Source organism: Sinohyriopsis cumingii, unplaced genomic scaffold (assembly GCF_028554795.1).
Source record: "Sinohyriopsis cumingii isolate HCF-2022 unplaced genomic scaffold, ASM2855479v2 utg001752l, whole genome shotgun sequence".
Taxonomy (NCBI): Eukaryota; Metazoa; Mollusca; class Bivalvia; order Unionida; family Unionidae; genus Sinohyriopsis; species Sinohyriopsis cumingii.
Window position 1 is genome coordinate 1,006,204 of NW_028316044.1, and position 20,392 is coordinate 1,026,595.

At 38.0% G+C, this 20,392-nt stretch overlaps 1 protein-coding gene across 6 annotated transcripts in view; it reads right to left on the bottom strand.

The window, feature by feature from the left end:
• Window positions 1-471: 471 nt before the first annotated feature.
• Window positions 472-20,392, bottom strand: part of LOC149771599 (uncharacterized) — a 114,104-nt gene continuing 94,183 nt past the window's right edge. For 3 of the 6 annotated variants that reach the window (XM_089948280.1, XM_089948279.1, XM_089948281.1), the window contains exons 2-3: window positions 5,143-5,263; window positions 472-3,296 (exon numbers count right to left, since the gene is read on the bottom strand). In XM_089948280.1, coding sequence (XP_089804406.1) covers window positions 5,151-5,263 — 113 coding nt within the window. In that variant the 3' untranslated portion in view covers window positions 472-3,296; window positions 5,143-5,150. Of the gene's footprint in view, window positions 3,297-5,142; window positions 5,264-20,392 lie in introns of those variants that run through there. The other 3 variants (XR_016418205.1, XM_089948283.1, XM_089948282.1) reach the window with 3 other exon arrangements.

The following is a 20,392-nucleotide window of genomic DNA, read 5'->3' on the forward strand; positions in this document are numbered from 1 at the left end:
CCGTATTCGAGGTTTCGTTCACGTTATGCTATTTGTATGTACTAAGAATAAACTGTTCGTATTCGAGGTTTCGTTCACATTATGCTATTTGTATGTACTAATAGTGAACAATGACCGTATTCGAGGCTTAATTCACATTATGCTATTTGTATACACTAAGAATAAACAAAGACCGTATTCGAGGTTTCGTTCAGATTATGCCATTTGTATGTACTATTAGTAAACTGACGGAAGTTGGCATATTGACCTAACAATCTAAGGTTTAATATCATGAAAACAAACTGAACAAGTGACGCAAAATCTCTCGGACCAAACTTTTGCTTCCCTACCGTCTTAGTTATTTGTCCTCACTTTGTTAAATATGAACTGACAGAACCTTGCTATTTTATTTGCCCCTCCCCCCAACCCAACCGTATTTATAGATGTGCAAATTGATAAATGGCTAATTAAAGCAATTAAAACAAAGACTGATAATGCTAATCACAGATTTATTCCAAAATATTGGTATGAATATCTATCTATCTTATAATGAGGAATAACAATCATCCGTATTCATCCATCGGACCACTTATCCACCGAATCACCCATTCATTCGAAAGTCCATCCACGCACTAAATAATCCATCCTTCCAGCCAGCATCTTAAATTAGTGCAAGTATTACCACAGACAAGTAATCAATATTAACATGTTCATTAATGGTATGACTATAAAACATCGTACCAATATTGTCAAAAGGACCCTGCTATTGTCTGTGGCGAATTCATTCTCATTCGGCCCTCACTGTTGTGAATAATCTTTCAACTGTCATTCCGTAAATAATAACCAAGCGAAAATAGGAGAGAATATCGACTTTTTGTTTACGTTCATTCTTTTACAGTTATAAACATTAATGAAAATGCCGAGAAAGGATTTTTAGGGAACGACTATTTCTTAGAAGGTGGGAGCAGGGGTGGATAGGTTCTGGATGCGGACGTGGTCTGCTTAGATGTTTTGCACTGAAGGTTAATATTGTTTATATAATCTAAGAAGAAGAGTTTATCGCTACAAAATATGTGACTATCTGTGAAGCAATGGGAGCGAATCAGATGGAACTTTTTCCTCGTAAAACTATGTTACTGAAACAAGACATCCGAGTGGGCCTGAGATCAATCACATGCTTGACATCTGCTTTATACCCAGAATGCAAAAGTAGTTGACAAAAATATACGATAAGATGCTTTTGGTTAAAATTTCTTTTAGGTCTCCTCACTGTGGATGTTTTGAATTCAGTTGTTTCAATGTTTCTCCAGCTTCAGTAGCTTAGTCCATATCTGAGGATACAACATCATCATGTGTCCAGTACTTAAAGAACCATATGCCAGGACGATTTCTGCCCGTTTTATTCCTGTTCAATTCAGCAGTTTTTATGAGAGAAAAGCGTGTAGGTTTTGTTCTACTTTTAGTGATGGACTAACATTTGTCCAAATCAGAAAACTATCTATGCCATGTTTATTTCTGTCAAGTGGTCAAATTCATTTAAGCGGTTCTTTTTTTCAGATGAAACCGTTTCTTTTGTATTCTTGTTTTTGTTTGCCCTTAGTGTACAACGGATGGACATCATTTGTAGAAATTTAAAGGTCTTTATATTACGATTTGTCAGATTTAATATTGCGATTTTGGAAAAAAGTTTAAATATTATAGTTTTGGTAACGGCAGCAATATTTGGTGGTAGATGGCATCATTTGTATTTAATTTAAAGGTCGTCATGTCAAAATGCATTGTTTCAAGTTTAGTCTAATTCTATTCAAAGTTTATGGAGAAGATGCGATTTCAAAGTTTTATTTCATTTTAATTAACGGGGAGAGACCATCAATGACGGCGGTCGATCAGCATTATTTATAAAACTCTGAAAGGTCTGTATGCCAACATGCTTTCTGTGAAATATGATTAAACAAAGTTTTCCAGTTTTGGAGAAGAAGTCTTTTAAACCTTTGAAGTGTTGGTATCAATTGAACAAATTTGAAATCTCTCATTGCAAGTATAATTTCTATCAGATGTAGCCAAAATCTGTTAAAGGTTTTCTGATTTTAGTAATGGTTGCCATATTTGATAGCGAATTGACATCTTTTATACAATCTACAATGTCCTTATGCCAGAATCAAATTCTATCCGCGGTTTAGGAGATGAAGTCTTTGCTTTTTTATTTTTAGCAACAGCCGAAAAGCATTATTTACACAAATTGGAAAGTGTAAGTCCTTTATTTATTTATATATATACTCTAGTGGATCCCTTCATTTTGTAAAACCTAAAATCGGCTTTATATCCTGATTCTTTCTGTAAACATTGTTCAAATTCTAATTAGCAGTACATTTTTTAAAAGGTTTCTCAAGTTTTAGCAACAGTGTCACTTCATTTTTCTAATTACTGTGGTAATATTTAGAATTTGACAAAATAGGTTTATAGAATTTTGAAATAATCTGCAATTATGCTCTTTTATTTCAAATTTTATCACATTCTGAAAATCTGTTTTTGACAAGAAGTCTTTTAAAAAAGGGTGTGTATGGTATTTTTTATTGGTGCCATGTGCGACGGTGGATCAGCATCATTTGCATACATTTGAAATCCCTTAGTTCAGACTGCTCAGTGCATAGTATAGTAAAGACTGGTTTAGACGCAGAGTCCTTTAGGCAGGTGAGCAGAACAAATAAAAAATAATAATAAAAAAATTAAATAAAATTTATTATAAAGTTTTCTAGCATAGCATATCAGTGGTTGACAGTCTTTTCAAGTAACATGTGATTACAGCGTACCCTGAACAAGACACATATTCATTTGGGAAAATATTGAATGAGGTCAAACAGATAACATGACATTCCGTTTAACATTCAGACACGTCATCTGTAATATCATACATAGAATCTCCAAGCTAACTTCCAAACAATTCCTTGTAATATACTGTGTTGCCTTTTATAACATGAAACCAAACAAAGTTAACAAAACATCAAAACTATTCATTTTCAATATAAGTACGTATACTCCTTTTAATCGACTTTACAGTCTAAAATTACTTATAAAAAATCGTTATCATAAATAATCTTAACTTTAAACATTCCCTTCATAACATTTTATACTGCATTGACGAGGAGGAACAATAATAACAATACTATTTTCAATGTGGCTATCAATAAAAATAAAACCAAATATAAAACACTGTATACAACTAATATGTGGTAATATTATCGTTTTCGTGAAGTATTTGGCAGACATGCAAATGTTGCATATGTGTATTCGTCTAATCTGGAATGTTGTGCTCCAAACTGCAATGAAAACAAACGAGGGAAAAGATGAAAACAGGTCAAAGAATCAGTTTATAAACAGGTGCATTTGAAATACATTTTGACTAATTGGTGTTTCCATGTATCTTCCGGTTCAGAACATTATTTACATCCTTAATTAATACTTTGTTATAGAGGATGCCATGAACTCATCTTTTGAGTACTGGAACCATGTCAGCTTAAAATAATGTTCAAATACAATCTACACAATAATTTTTGGAGGGTTATTCTACAGTTATTTAATGGACAAGGTAACTATGTGCCATCTTTTTCAAAGCATTCTTTGTCATCAACGGCATCATCATAATCGCAGCTGTCGTCATCATCCTCATATTCATAAATTTGACCGACATCATCATCATCATCATCATCATCATCACGCCACCACTTCCATCAGCACCATTCAAAGTTGACAGCTCATGTAGTATCATGAACATTATAAATTACATTTTATAATTTCCATTTCTAAATTTCTATTTTATTCCTTATAGGACGGGTAGCACCTGTAGCTCAGCAGCAGAGCGTCATCTTGGGATCGATTCCCGCCCAAGTCAGCCAAAATCAGCTGCCTCTGCGTGTCCTAGAGAAAGGCACTTAGTGGCCATTTCTTCAGCATGATATAGTGAATAATTTAAAAGAAATGCTATTCAACCACCACCACCACCACCAAACCTTTAAAGTGCTTTGCATATCAGTCAGGCTATCTACTGATACATTTAAACACAGGGGGCCCCGGGTGGCCGAGTGGTCTTGTTGTTGTTGTTGTGGGGTTTAACGCCATTTTTCAGCACACGATAGGCTATACATGGCGGCCAGTATTAATGGTGGAGGAAGAACCCGGGAAAACCCCGGAAAGAACCACCGACCCACGAGAAGCTACTGGCAAGCTTTCTCACATACCCACATTGGCTGAATCTTAGACTCGAACCGCCGCAGACAGAGGTGAGATGGCAGTGATCCGTAACGAAGAGCGCTTTAGACCACTCGGCCACTCGGGGCCCCGCCGAGTGGTCTAAAGCGCTCACTGTTACGGATCACTGCCATCTCACCTCTGTCTGCGTCGGTTCGAGTCTCGGATTCGGCTAATGTGGTTATGTGAGAAAGCTTGCCAGTAGCTTCTCGTGGGTCGGTGGTTCTTTCCGGGGTTTTCCGGGTTCTTCCTCCACCATTAATACCGGCCGCCATGTATAGCCTATCTTGTGCTGAAAAATGGCGTTAAGCCCTACAACAACAACAACAACAACAACAACATTTAAACATAACACAAATGTACACAAGCTTTCCGGTTGAAAATTATTCTGCGGGCTTGTTGATAGGGTTACTTAAAATAAGCGCACAAAGCAGTGTCTGACATCTCTACGTGAGGTGAACGACCTCAACTATAATGAACCTAATCGAATGTCTCTAAACAATAATATAATCTACTGATCAATACCGTTAATCTTATCACATCATCATTGATAACGGCAATCACCTTGATGATGGTAATCATAAATCGCGTGTATAGATCCTGTTACACACTCTCACACACAGATTGATTGATTTATTGATAGGTTGGTAGATTGAAGAATGGATGGGCAAAATATAAATATTACTTGTATCATTATAAATTATAATTCGTCATGCATCAATTGCATGCCCCCACACTCTTTATTTCCGCTTATCTATATCCAATAATGTTCTTTTCTGTCTATCCTTTCTCTAGCCCTCCACGTTTCAAAATTAACCATTCGATATATCCATCCATCCATCCATCTAGCTATCTGCAATGACGATACAAAAAGTGTGCTTTATAACACATTTAGTATTTCATATTACTCATACATACCGTATATGTCAGTGTTGAAGTGTCACATTTACAGTTGCTGGAAGTGTGTGTTGCTCCCTTAATTGAGTTCCCTGGGACATACGATCGTTGTGTCTCCTCAACATCTCGTTGGAGTTACGTACTGTAAACAAAACAACATGCTGTTTGGATGGTGGTAAATTTAAACTAATAATTTGTGTAATATGGTGCGAAAGGCATATTCACACACACACACACACACACACACAGAGGCATTTTTTTACTGTCTGATGTCAAACTTGTAAATATCTTACTGATTATTAAATGTTGGTTTCTTGTGATCATTCTCTTGCCCCAAAACTGCATTGATTCATGTGATCATATTTGATCCGTTTTATTCCCACAGTAACGTCTGTAAGTACTAGATATCTTCTTTTCATGGTAATGCCTGTGAGTACTACACATCTTATTCCCATGCAATGTCTATGAGTACTACACATCTTATTCCCATGCAATGTCTATGTGTACTAGACATCTTATTTCCACTGTAATGTATATGAGTACTATACATCTTACTCCCACGAAATGTATATTACTACTAAACATCTTACACCCACGAAAGCCTATGGTTAATACATATCTTATTTTCACTGTAATGTCTATAAATACTACATATCTTGTTTCCCTGCAATGTATATGAGTACTTTATAACTTATTCCCACTGTAATGTCTATGATTACTAGATGTCGTATTCCCATGTAATGCCTCTGAGTACTAGATATCTTATTCCCGCTGCAATGTCTATGAGCACTAGATATCGTATCCCCATGTAATTTTTCTTAGTACCAGAAAACGTATTCCCACTGTAATGGTTCAGAGGATAATGTTATCCTTAATGGAATGACTGCGTGTTACACTACGTATCATACAGTTGAATATCACCGTAATGAATCTAAGTATCAGACATTTGAAATTCGCCGTAATGAATAGAGTATTATGCACTTTTTATTCTCACTGTAATGATTCTACTAATGAAAATCAGACATGTTATTCTCACTACTATGGCTCTGTATATCTTGTTAAACTCACACTAAGGTATCTGAATATGAGACCTGTCAAGTCCACACTGAGGTATTTGAATATCAGATGTGTTACTCTCACACTAAGGCATCAGAAGATCAGATCAGTTAATCTCACACTAAAGCATCATAATATTAGACCTATTAATCTCACTCTAAGGCATCATAATATTATACCTGTTAATCTCACACTAAGGCATCATAATATTAGACCTGTTAATCTCACACTAAGGCATCATAATATTAGACCTTTTAATCTCACACCAAGGCATCATAATATTAGACCTGTTAATCTCACACTAAGACATCATAATATTATACCTGTTAATCTCACACTAAGGCATCATAATATTAGACCTGTTAATCTCACACTAAGGCATCATAATATTAGACCTGTTAATCTCACACTAAGGCATCATAATATTAGACCTGTTAATCTCACACTAAGGCATCAGAAGATCAGACCTGTTAATCCCTCACTAAGGTATCTGAGTATTAAATCTGTTATTCTCACACTAAGATATCTGAATATCAGACCTGTTAATCCCACACTAAGGTAACAGAAGATCAGACCTATCAATCCCACACTAAGATATCTGAATGTTAGATCCGTAAATCTCACTTTAGTTCCTTAATTATCATACTGTTACCGGTAATCTTACTGTAATATCTACGAACATCAGACTTATGATTAGCAATGTAAAGACTGTGTGTATCTCGTTAATCTCTGCGTAAAAACTCCGAGTATCTCCTTAATCTCATTGTCAAGACCATGAGTATAACTCACTTTGTTTTGTCATTGTAATGTCTCAGCTTCAGACTTAATGGTCTCAATACAAAATGGCAAAGAAACAGGCATGCAATTCTCGCTCAAATGAAAGTTATCGGACATATTATTCTTACTGCAGTGTCTCAAGATGTCAGTTTCGTTACTGACAGTGAAATACCACTTTGATTGCACTGCTATAATTAGTGTAATCAGTTTTTGTATGAGAACACCAATTCTGTCTATAATACCTCTGGGTATCAACATTTGTAAATACAACATTAATATAGAAATAGCACACTGGTTGTCGAAATGGCGCAACGTCATACAAACGCAAAGACTGTAGTGTCTATGAATGTCAAACATGCAATTATCCATGTTTAACAGCATCAAATCTCTCTCTCTCTCTCTGTCTGTCTGTCTGTCTGTCTGTCTCTCTCTGTCTCTATCTGTCTGTCTCTCTCGATATCTCGATAGTGGAGTCATTTTTACAAACCATGCAAAATAAAATGGTTAATGTGCCGATAGTTCTCAATTAAACTGATGTATTGTCTGGCCGCTACAATAACAGCTTTCCTCAAGGACATCAGTTTCCACATGTTAAAATCCTCGACAATAGAATTTGTTCTTGCCAGATTAAAGATTAAAGGCAAATGATAAGCCGATTTCACTTTGCATGGTCTGACAATTCAAAATAGAAAACAAATTTAATCAGTCGGTATAGTTGGTGATGGAGTACAACTAATCAGTCGGTATAGTTGGTGATGGTGTACAACTAATCAGTCGGTATAGTTGGTGATGGTGTACAACTAATCAGTCGATATAGTTGGTGATGGAGTACAACTAATCAGTCGGTATAGTTGGTGATGGTGTACAACTAATCAGTCGGTATAGTTGGTGATGGTGTACAACTAACTAGTCGGTATAGTTGGTGATGGTGTACAACTAATCAGTCGGTATAGTTGGTGATGGAGTACAACTAATCAGTCGGTATAGTTGGTGATGGTGTACAACTAATCAGTCGGTATAGTTGGTGATGGTGTACAACTAATCAGTCGGTATAGTTGGTGATGGTGTACAACTAATCAGTCGGTATAGTTGGTGATGGAGTACAACTAATCAGTCGGTATAGTTGGTGATGGAGTACAACTAATCAGTCGGTATAGTTGGTGATGGTGTACAACTAATCAGTCGGTATAGTTGGTGATGGTGTACAACTAATCAGTCGGTATAGTTGGTGATGGTGTACAACTAATCAGTCGGTATAGTTGGTGATGGTGTACAACTAATCAGTCGGTATAGTTGGTGATGGAGTACAACTAATCAGTCGGTATAGTTGGTGATGGTGTACAACTAATCAGTCGGTATAGTTGGTGATGGTGTACAACTAATCAGTCGGTATAGTTGGTGATGGTGTACAACTAATCAGTCGGTATAGTTGGTGATGGTGTACAACTAACTAGTCGGTATAGTTGGTGATGGTGTACAATAATCTCATGACTGTTGAAAAAATTGTAACGTTTAACAATCTATATATAAGAATTCCTGTGGTTAATGTATTCGAAAGAAATTATGAACACGTGTTCAGTCAACCATGTATTTAGCAGTCATTCCTGGGAATGGAGAAACCTGACTTTTTAAGTACGACATCTCTTATTAAAGGAGTATTTCCACAATATGTTTGAGTAGTTGACCTTTAAAAAGCGGTTGTTTAGGACAGGTGATTTTCGCCTTAGACATGAAACGTGAAAGTTGCGCGAAAAGTAACTTTCTACTTAAAAGTAGTTGATAATGTAACCACAAATAGTTTTTAAGCAGCAAAAACAACGTTGCCTCAATACATGCAGAAGTTAGCTCTACCATGCCTTGATCACGTTTAATGCTATTAAAGGGTGGGTATTACCACCTAATAGATCGAATTCCCATCTTCAGTGGTTTGTCTGCTAATAATAGTTGACGATATCAACAAAGAAAGAGGTGATGTCCCCTGAATAATTGGCGTTGGAATCTACTGTCCAGGTTTATATAGACGTCTAATTTGACCTCTGCCTGTTTCGAATGTCATTAGAAAATGGTGTAAATATCTAGTAAAAGATAATAAGATAAAAGACAACACCATTTCCAAACTAAAATTACATTGTCCCAAAATTAATAGATCTTAATCAATTGGTCGACTTAAAGAGCTCATTGTAACCTATATAAATCGAATTTAGAAAAGTTCTTTTTGTAGAAGCAAACTCCTCCGCATGGAAGAGAAAATTTATTCATGTCGATAAAGCATATGAAATAAAGAAACATCTTATTTAATAACATGTATTGATTGATGTTTAATATTCTATCGCACAAAAATTTTGGTTAAAAAAGTTATGTTATGCGAGAGTAACATTATCAAACACTTAATACAGAGTGTACACCGTATCATTTTATTTCACTTAACACATTCAAGCATATATATATATATATATATATATATATATATATATATATATATATATATATATATATATATATATATATATATATATATATATATATATATATAATTAAACTCCTGTGCAATCATAAATAAGCTACTGCATAACAAATTCCAATGGACTTCTTCAGACAGTTACATTTTTTTAAAATGTTATGAAAGACAGTGATGAATGAAGGTATCTTGCATCCTTGCAAAAAATGATAATTCATTTTCCCCAAGTCGGTTCTCAGTTGCATTTTGACTGCTAGCTGTATCGAGAGTAATTTGTGAGATTTTCGAAATAACAATTACATTAGCTTGCAAATTACGGTGTGTAACTATCATACTTGCAAACAATAATATCGACACTTTGGTCTAATACTGTTGTGTTCAAAAGAGATGAAATATAACGTTGCAATGAGAAATTACTTTTCATTGATCACCTCTATGCAAACAAATGGAATGGATCAACTTGTCTGCTGCGAAAAACGACTACCGTCTCAACTTTTAAACTTACAATAGTTTTTGAGTCAGGCATCTGAATTAATATATTTTACTGTGAACATTGCAGCCGTGATTATCAGATATTGTGCTTGAGGTGTTGCCGGAGAACCAATTAATTTTGCAGAGGCATTGAGGGTTTATTTTGTCACACGTTTCGTGAAGAAGAAAAGCCGCCCAACATTTACATAAATTAGTTTTAACCATTGATGGCTTTTCAGTGAAACGTAAAATCAATTGTTGTAAAACTATGAGAATATTCAGAAGTTGCATTAGACATATGTTCTCAAATCGTCTCATCATGTTTGTTTGGAAAGAAATTTATATCCGTTGATTGTTCTCAAATCGTCTCATCATATTTGTTTGGAAAGAAATTTATATCCGTTGATTGTTCTCAAATCGTCTCATCATATTTGTTTGGAAAGAAATTTATATCCGTTGATTGTTCTCAGACGGTCTCATCACGTTTGTTTGGAAAGAAATTTATATCGGTTGATTGATGAAAGCTCATATATGCTACCCCAAGTTCTAATATATGCGTTGTTTGTTTGTAATCTGCTGATTGGTTGTCGAGGTGGAGGTACTTTTAAGTAGTGGAGTTTCATAGGGTACAAAATAGCTTGAAGTTTAAGGGCTCTTCGTCTATACTAATATACAGAGAAATTTCTGTAAACAAATTTGTATGTATAATAAGCAAAACTTAAAATACATTAGTAGTATATGGGGCCACCCTAGCGACAATGGGAATTAGCATTACAAAACCCCTTGGGCCACTCTAGCGACAAGGGAAATTTAACATGGAGAAAAACCCTGGGTCACTCTAGTGACAAGGGGAATTGAACATGGAAATTAACATGGGAATGTCACCTGGGGATCAGTGGGAATTAAACATTGGTAACGTCATAGGTTTATAGGGTCAAAACCTTTTATAGGGTGAAATGTATTTGTAGGGACAAAGGGTTGATAGGGACAAACATAGACATACAGAAACAAACAAATACACATTGAAACACACAGAAAAGAGGACAGAAATATTCTAAAGAAAGACTCACAGATAGAATAGAGACTCGATAAAGAAAAGTCTGTTGTATGGGTTCAAAACATTTATTCAAGTAAATATATACATGGGCTCTCTGGCCTGTGCTTTGGTCTAAGCACTATCCATTAAATACATAAACATTTGAACATAAAAGAAACATATTTACGAGTTGTTTAGTTATTGACTCTAGTAAACTAATGTTTAAAATTAACGTTCACTCCTTTCTAAAATCACTTCATATGCAACGAATTTACATTAAATGTTCGTTTATAAGAAAAAGTCAAAACAAAACAAGTAACAAACAATCAAATAAGAGAAAGTTCGTGTTTGTCTCTCTATCCGTTACACACGTTGTTTAATATCTGATCAGCTACCACTTGTGTCCCAGCATAGATGTTTCCGATCTCGTATTCCCTGTCAGTCGTAAATCTGCTGTTACGTCCATCGTGCTAGGTACACTTATCGGTAAGCAGATCAAGAGCAGTGATCGTCTTCTTCCCATGGAGGTGCAACATATGCCATATGAATAGTCACTTTTCCATCGGTGATGTCAAATTTTTCTCTCACCGACCGCACGTCTTCAATAGCCCTCAAAAGTTTGGAAGAAGTTATTTCTGCAGGTGTGCTAAATCCGAGACATACAGGCGAGTTCAAACTGTCGTGATACATAGATAGGCTCAAACGACCTTCATCTTTGACTTGGCAATGACATTTGAATTCCTCTAACAGTGAGTCAAGTAGATCCGTAATGAAACCTGATACTTCCTCGGCTGGAACGTCAGACGCGAAGTCTTTAAATTTCATCGTGTAGGTGTAAGTTATCGTTCTAAATTTTCTCGAGGTCGCTGTCTGGGTCATTTGGATGCTAAAATACTCCTTTAGGTCTATTGAATCCTTTCCCTTCTTGAACGCACTTTGCTGTGACGGTATGTTGGTGAAAGAGGTCAATGATGTTTGTTCCTTCTCTTTTTTCTTCTGCGTAGAGTTATTCATCTTTCTCGTCGCTTGTCCTCGCAATGAAGTGTCGTTCTTGGAAGTCGTCCCTTTTTATACTGGGTGATATCAGCATGTCCATAAGGTAAAGTTTTGTGGTCTGGAAGTTTCACTGGTTGCACGTAGTTTGTCATGGCATTAGTACATAACAACTAAGATGTGGTATTGCATTGGTGATGTGATCGTGAGGCATAGAATCACACCCGAGTTTCTCGTTGGACTTGAGTCTTACGCTCTATACTTGCTGTTTGAAAGGATTCATTTTTGTCGATTGGTCTTGGTAGTGACAATGAACTATTGGTCTTGGACGTTGTCCCTTTTTATATGCTGACCAATATCGATGTGACCGTACGGCAACGTAAAGTGATTGGGAAGTCTCACTCGCTTCTGGTACACGATTTGATAGATTTTTTCCAGGGGTCGACTGACGATGTGGTGAGTGGGTAAACGTAAAATCTTGTTCGGTTGGTGAGTGGTCACTTTAAAGTTTCCATCCTCTCCCGATTGCAAGGCTTCTTTCAATACCCCAAAGTTGACCACTCGACTGGTACGATAATTCAGAGTCAGTCCTTTCACTTTGCACTCCGTGTGCACTTCTCCTTGTTTGTCCCGGTATTGGTAGCCGTAATTTTTAGGACCTCCACTCGCGAAACTTAGAATCTTGTCGTCGGGATGTTCGTCTGTCCAGGCTCCTAAACGGTTTTCTTCGATGTTAGGGTGTTGCTGACCCGGTCGATCGATGTAGATGCAACTGTCCGTGTCAAAGTACAGGACGCGTTCCCCTAACAGTTCTAAAGCTTCGTACAATTTTAAGCGAGCATGAGCTGTCACGTAAGCCGCAATGATGACATTTCCAAAAGGGTCGTCTTGTACAAAGTCCAGATCTTCTTCGTAATTGACCAAGATTAAATTCTCTCGAACGACGTCCACGTGTTTCATGTATTTGGTTTTGTCGTGAATCATCTGGAAGTAGCGGGAAGGTTCTGTCAAATATTCCGTCTTGGGTAAACACGGTCGTTGTGCCATTTTACCCCACAAGCAATTTAACATCACTTTGGCAAACGATCGCCTGCCTTCGTTTTTCTCGATGTGGTCTAAAGAGATGCCTTCTTGTTCGTAGTATTTCTCTTTGAATTGTATTTGGTCTTCGGGAGTGTGACACCAGGAAGGATAGCCGCTGGCTTCTTGCTTCAGTTTCAAAAAGGCATCCACGTAGTCTGCGAAAATGCCTTTCTGCGTGGGGTCACCCTTGCGGTATTGTTGTGTCTTGGGAAAGTGGCAAATTTCGTACACTTCTAACAGTTGGTATCCCATGTCCAGAGCTTTGAACAATTCCACGCTGACCCAGGTTCCCGTCAAGGCCCGTTCTTCTTGGGTGTGCTGACAAGGTTGGTCTTGGTTGCACGTTTCGGCACAAGTACGGCACAAGGGAAACATCAGTTTGCCTTGACAATGGTGAGGTAAGACGGGATGGTATAGGTTCGTGGGAGGCAAAACTTTACACTTGATCAAGCCTTCGTATTGTCGAATGTTTTTCAGGTCGATGTGTTCCGTCAGCAATTGCGGGTGCCCTACAGGAAAGCGACAATATTTGCACACGTAGGGATACAGCGAACACACGTCCAAGTATTTGATTTCTTCTCCTTTCTCTTCGTCGGCTTGGTACAGCAAACAGGTGGCATTGGTCCTTCCTCCGTACAAACTATCCCTCGGGTTCAGCGGGTCCATGAACTGGTAACTTTCCACGAGGCGTTTAAACTCGGGATCGGTTTTCATACGGTGATCGTACTCGTGTTCCCACATTTCCACCACTTGGTATCCTTGCTGTTCTAACTTTAGGCGTCGCTGACAAGTGTCCTGGTACAAGTCTTCCATGGTTCGTTGTAAAAACTGATTTTTAGTGCCACGGTCAGGGTAACAGACGGGACATCCGTGAAATAAGCAACCGTTAAACTCGTACACGATCTTGGGGTTTTCTAAGTCCCAGCCATCGACCGAATACGTTCCGATGGTCTTTTCGCCCCCTCCGTTGCGGGCATGCTGAATCCACTTGTCTTCCTTGTCGCACAAGTAATGTAACCAGCGTAGGGCTTTGACCGAGTATTGACGTTTGACAAAGTGGGTCGTTTGAGGGCTGATGACAGCCACGGTGTTTTCAGGCATGAATCGTTGTCGATACACTAAGGAACACGCTTTGGCAATGGTGCAAGCTTCTTTCAAAGGATCGACCCCTCCGTGTTCCATGAACAGTTCTCGAAATTTTCCACAGCAACGCCGTAAAATGTCCACGTCGGAACGACAATACTTTAGCATTTCTTCCTGAAAGTCGAAAGGGTCCGAGGCGTGAGCCTGGTACCAAGCGTAGAAAGCTTCTCGTTGTTCGGTACGCATGTTGTCGGGGTCGTAATAGTGAGCCTCAGGCAAATGGGGTAGAACGGCGTGTTGATTGGCTTCCGTATTGAAAAAGTGTGGAAAGTACCCTTTAGCCATTTCTGTCATTCCAAACGTTTTAGGCATTCGACTCAAAGGCATGGCCAAATAGCTCATCGAATCTTTAAACTGCACTTGTCCCACTTGCATGAAAATGATTTTGGCTCCGTTCAAAGTCACTTTAGGACGTTCGGTGCCATGTTCCGTATAGTATCTGAGAAGAAACTGTCCATCGTATCCGGAGAAATTGTGAGCCATCACCGTGGCATGACGATGACAATCTCCGTAACGTTCGATGTCCTCTTGGCTCCACGTCTTGTCGATGGGGTCTAAGACCCATCGAGCGAAATCGGCTAACGTGTTCGGTCCCCGAAAGATTTTTTCACGTCCTCCAGGAATCTTGCTGCAGTGAGGGCAATGACTGAAGATAGGTTCTTGAATGCACTTCTCGCACGCTCGATGAGCCACGCAGAAATTAGGAATGTGAATGCCAGTCTCTTGCATGCATTCGAAATCGAAAAAGATGAAATTGCTTTTCTTCTTGTGACCATCCTCTTTCTCTGGTTGGGGTTGGTATTTTTGCACGTAGCATTGGTATTTCAAGTCCACGATGTGATGACAAATGTGACATTTCTTTTTTCCTGAACATACGTGTGCCTTGGTACTATTGGTACGTATGCCTTGTCCACACGTAGGGCACAATCTCAGGAGTTGACAAGCACATTTCTGCTGTGAACCTTGCGTCTTCAGATGTTGTTGGTAACAGGCAGGGCTGAAAAACGTGCGCAGACAAGCAGGACAATGCAATGGTTTTTGCCCTTCGCTCAGACAGGGTGGAGAGGCCAAACATCCTCGGCATTTCGATCCACAATGTTTGTGTTGCTCTCGATTATTATAACCACGGTCACATTTCTCACAGTAATATCTGTATCCCAGGAATCCGGGGATGGCGGTAATGGTATCGAAATGTTCATCGTGATAATAGACATGAATGTATTTTCCGTCCTTAAAGTCTTGGCCTCGAAACAACAGAGGTCCGCGCACTTCTTGAGGGTGCACTTTCAAGGTGTATCGTGGAGCTAGGGCATCTTGCAATTTTTGCATCTCAGGAATGCCACAGGGTGTGTCTTTGGACAGTCCGGCTTGTTGTAACAGGAGTTCTGCTTCATTTCGTTGTTTGGCTCGATCGGATCGTTGAATAGTTTTCCAGGTTCTTTTCCATTCTACCGTGTCGTTCTTGTTGGCATAGGTTCGTCCCACCACGATGGCACGGGCTAAACACATCTGGTCTTGAGGGTTGTTAATTCGGACGAGACTTGTTTTGGTGTTGCGAAGGTCGTCCACCAATAAGACCTTTTTGCGTCCAGTCCCTTGAGGAGGAGAGACGTGGGCCATTTTCAGTGTGGCTTTACCATCGGTGATGTCAAACTGATCATTAGATTGTTGTACGTGTTGAATCTTGTCCATGACTTTGGAAGGGGTTAGTTCTGCGGGTCTGCTAAACTCGATCCAAACAGGGGATTTCAAGCTGTCGTGATCTATGGATAGTGTCAAGAAATCGTCTTCTTTGGGTTGACATTGTTGCTTTAGTGTGGTGAGCAAAGAATCCCACATCTCGGTGATAAACCCTTCTGCTTTCTCCAATGGTACGTCGGACTTGAAATCTTTAAACTTCACCGTGTAGGTGTAAGTCGTGGTTCTAAATTTTCTAGAGGGTCGCTTTTCCGTCTCTCGAATGTGATAGTACTTTTCAGGGTTAACTGGTGGACTTTGGTTTGGAGTGGGCTCTCTATGTCTGGTCGCAGACGTGGAAGGTGTTGGTTCAGGTTTGCTCATGTCTTCGTTGTGAGCGAACACTTCTTTTCGTGTGTGAGGCGATACGTCACTTCGCTGCCTCTTACGTTGTTCTTCTCTCTCACTGAAATCGTGCGATCGTTTCATCTCGATTGCTGATTCAGAAATGATTTAACCAAGTTCATTCTCTCCATATATACCCTCTCTACCTCTTGTTGTCACAATGATTTGGTATATTTCACAAGGGCAAGTGAAAGCCAAGCATATAGGAGCCCAACGACAGCGGTGCGTCTTAAACACCTCATGCATCTTGATGACCCTTCGATTCAAACCCTACCACGAAAGAAAAAAGTTGCAAGAAAAAAACCCCGACAGTTGGTGTCTTCAAGAGAGCTAGAGACGCCGGCACTGTGTCGCTGGGACACGTACGTACTCCAGAAAACTACGCCACTCGACAACGTTGTCTCCTTCTCTCAGTCACTTCTACTTTGTCGCTGAATACATTTTACCAACCCTGTTTTAACACACGTTTCTTCATCTGATATTTTTAAAAAATATACTAAACGCATTTTTAAAAGAACTACCCTTTTTCGACAGCAGTGACGGCGTCTCCTGCTGCTGTTACCACTGTTGCTGCACAAAGATGATCTTTCCTTAAGATCAAAATATGAGACAGAGCAAGTAAGTTGTGAAGTTGAGCGGAGGTGTCTAAACAACAACTGTCAAGCCCCTATGTTCCATTTCTGTTTGTGATAATAACTTGTGATACTTCACATTTTCTAAAGTGGAAATCTTTACAAACCGTACAAAAGTTATATGACTTTGGCTTCCGACAGTTGTACAGACTCTTCACTTTATAAGTGTCACGAGAAAATAGTGTATCCAAGTTTTACCATTTTCCAAAACACCCACACACTTGCAACGTGACCAGAATCTGTACTTCTTTATTTGTGGATATCCAACAGACCCGTCCCAGCATATACAGCTGGTTAAGAACTGTAGGAATATCACCTCATTTTTTTCAGAAATATCAAAGCTTTTATGTGTATCTTCCCTGTTCCACCCTTTATTAGTGCTTAGGTATATTCCCTAAACAACACAAACAATTTGGAACAAAATTAAATTTTGAATTAAGGTTTCTCTCTGTTTTTTTTTTCAAGTTGTTGGTACATGGCATATGACATCCAACTACTTTCTCAAACTGAGAGGCATTTCTACACATGTCATTGCCTTTGTTAAATTCGGTTTTGTTGGTTAGTCATCGTTAATCTTTAATTCTATTTTTATGATGTATTTCTTTTTTGCTAGAAGATTTAATTTATTTATGTTGTTTAGTCTGCTGCTGCAAAAAAGAAAATGCATGTATCTATAGCAAAGTGTTTCAGTTTGTTCAGTTTTTTATTTCAAGCTCTACAAAAGGTACCAAGTTTGTCTTGCAAGGGGATTGAAACTTTAAGTTACGCGGACGTGAAGGAAAACATACCTTTGTTACTACAATTTGCTGTCTTTGTGTTCGTTCTAATCATGCTTGCCTTATATCTTTTTGTTTTAGGATCATATTTCTTCTGATGTAAATACATACATCAATGGATAGACAGCTTGGGTTATCATCCTTGAGGTTCACTGTACTTTTAGTTTCTTTACTTCATACAAACCCCAAAATCACTAGCTTGAAGGGAAAAAAATAACAAAAAACTGACACCTGGTACTGTAACACATCTGTCTCTGTTGATGTGAGTGTGCTTGACAAAATGTTTGAGTAAGATTAAAAATGTTTGTCAGTTTCAAAACTCGAACCAGTACTGTGGCCGTTTAATATTTTCATGTGGCAAGAAGAAATGGTACAATACGCAACGAAGGGATTGTACATTTACACTCCAATCTGTCTGCACTGCAATGGTAACAACGCTCTTGCGTTGACATTATTTTGCCACACTACCTAAGAAAAAACTATTCATCACTCATCATAAACGATTTCATTGGCTATACATATTTTCTTACCGCTTTCGCTTCGAATTGACTTCAGTACCTTTTCGCACAGTGACAAGATCGGACGTGTTTTTTGCTTTTTTTTTATTCTGCGGCTGGTCGCTACACTACTTGCTCTGAATTTACAACCAAACATTGTGTTACGCATTGTAAGTGACTTCATTGGGCCAACCGATATTTTACACTTCTGTCTCTATTCATATGAGTGTGCTTGGCAAAATGTTTGAGTAAGATTAAAAATGTTTGTCAGTTTCAAAACGCGAACCAGTACTGTGGCCGTTTAGTATTGGATCTGGCAAGAAGAAATGGTACAATACGCAACAAAGGGTTTGTACGTTTACACTCTCCAATCTGTCTGCACTGCAATGGTAACAACGCTCTTGCGTTGGCATTATTTTGCCACACTACCTAAGAAAAAAACAATGCATCACTCATCATAAACGATTTCATTGGCTATACTTATTTTCTTACCGCTTTCGCTTCGAATTGACTTCAGTACCGTTTCGCACAGTGACAAGATCGGAACTGTTTTTTTTTTTTTTTTTATTCTGCGGCTGGTCGCTACTCTACTTGCCCTGAATTTACAACCAAACAATGTGTTGCACATTGTAAGTGACTTCATTGGTCAGTCGATATTTTCCACCGCCTTAGCTTCAAATTGGTTTCACTTGTTATTCGCACCGCGAGATAATCAGACGCGTTTTTCTGTACCTGACCATTAGTCACTTCACAAACAATAAAACTAACACACAAATGATCACGCCATGGGCGACTCATGGAAATTATGTTAGTCATGTTACGAAATATATCACGACTTGTTTGGATGTACTTTTCTGTGGTCACTCTCTAATCACATGCGTCTTCAGTTCACTCTTGTCATGTTTTTTAAAGGGTGTATTTTTTCTATGGATGTGATTGTTATGTTCTATATGTTCTTTTATGTTTTCAGTGATTTTACTTTATATCTGTATTTTAATTTAGATGTATAGACTATGTAGTCTGAAATAAAGAATTCTTATCTTATCTTATGTAAGTGGAATGAGTGTTTCTTTGAAACTTTCATAAGGCAAATATACCGTAAAAAAACAAACGTACGTGTCGTGATATTTTTAAAGTAGGAATACATGCTTTCTCTCTCTCTCTCTCTCTCTCTCTCTGTGGTTTTGATTTATACCCTAATGAAATATGTTCCCGTTTGAAGATACCTCTCCAAAATTGTGATCAGTGGTCACCATAATTACGCGAACTGTTCCGTTTGTCATCTTATTTTTTTCAAAAGTTTACACTCTAAAAAATTGTAGAACGATTTTTTTTCTTCCATCAGTAAATCTTTGGATAAAATAAAAGCTTGAGTTTGCACAATTCTGGTATCTTAACTTTATCCTATTTTGGAACTGAAACATGTCACGGAATTTTTTTTCTTCTAACATTAGATTTACAGTTTTTCAGAAAAAAAGACAATCACACGGCTTTTTCAAGAATGAAGCAAGCGACATTGCACTGTATAACCCTGCCTATGGTTAACTCTGAATTCTAAAGTCAAAACATGGGTTCAGGAAAAAATGTAACAATGTTCGTCCTATCCTCCTAAGACGAACATTGTTACATTTTTTCCTGAACCCATGTTTTGACTTTAGAATTCAGAGTTAACCATAGGCAGGGTTATACAGTGCAATGTCGCTTGCTTCATTCTTGAAAAAGCCGTGTGATTGTCTTTTTTTCTGAAAAACTGTAAATCTAATGTTAGAAGAAAAAAAATTCCGTGACATGTTTCAGTTCCAAAATAGGATAAAGTTAAGATACCAGAATTGTGCAAACTCAAGCTTTTATTTTATCCAAAGATTTACTGATGGAAGAAAAAAAATCGTTCTACAATTTTTTAGAGTGTAAACTTTTGAAAAAAATAAGATGACAAACGGAACAGTTCGCGTAATTATGGTGACCACTGATCACAATTTTGGAGAGGTATCTTCAAACGGGAACATATTTCATTAGGGTATAAATCAAAACCACAGAGAGAGAGAGAGAGAGAGAGAGAGAAAGCATGTATTCCTACTTTAAAAATATCACGACACGTACGTTTGTTTTTTTACGGTATATTTGCCTTATGAAAGTTTCAAAGAAACACTCATTCCACTTACATAAGATAAGATAAGAATTCTTTATTTCAGACTACATAGTCTATACATCTAAATTAAAATACAGATATAAAGTAAAATCACTGAAAACATAAAAGAACATATAGA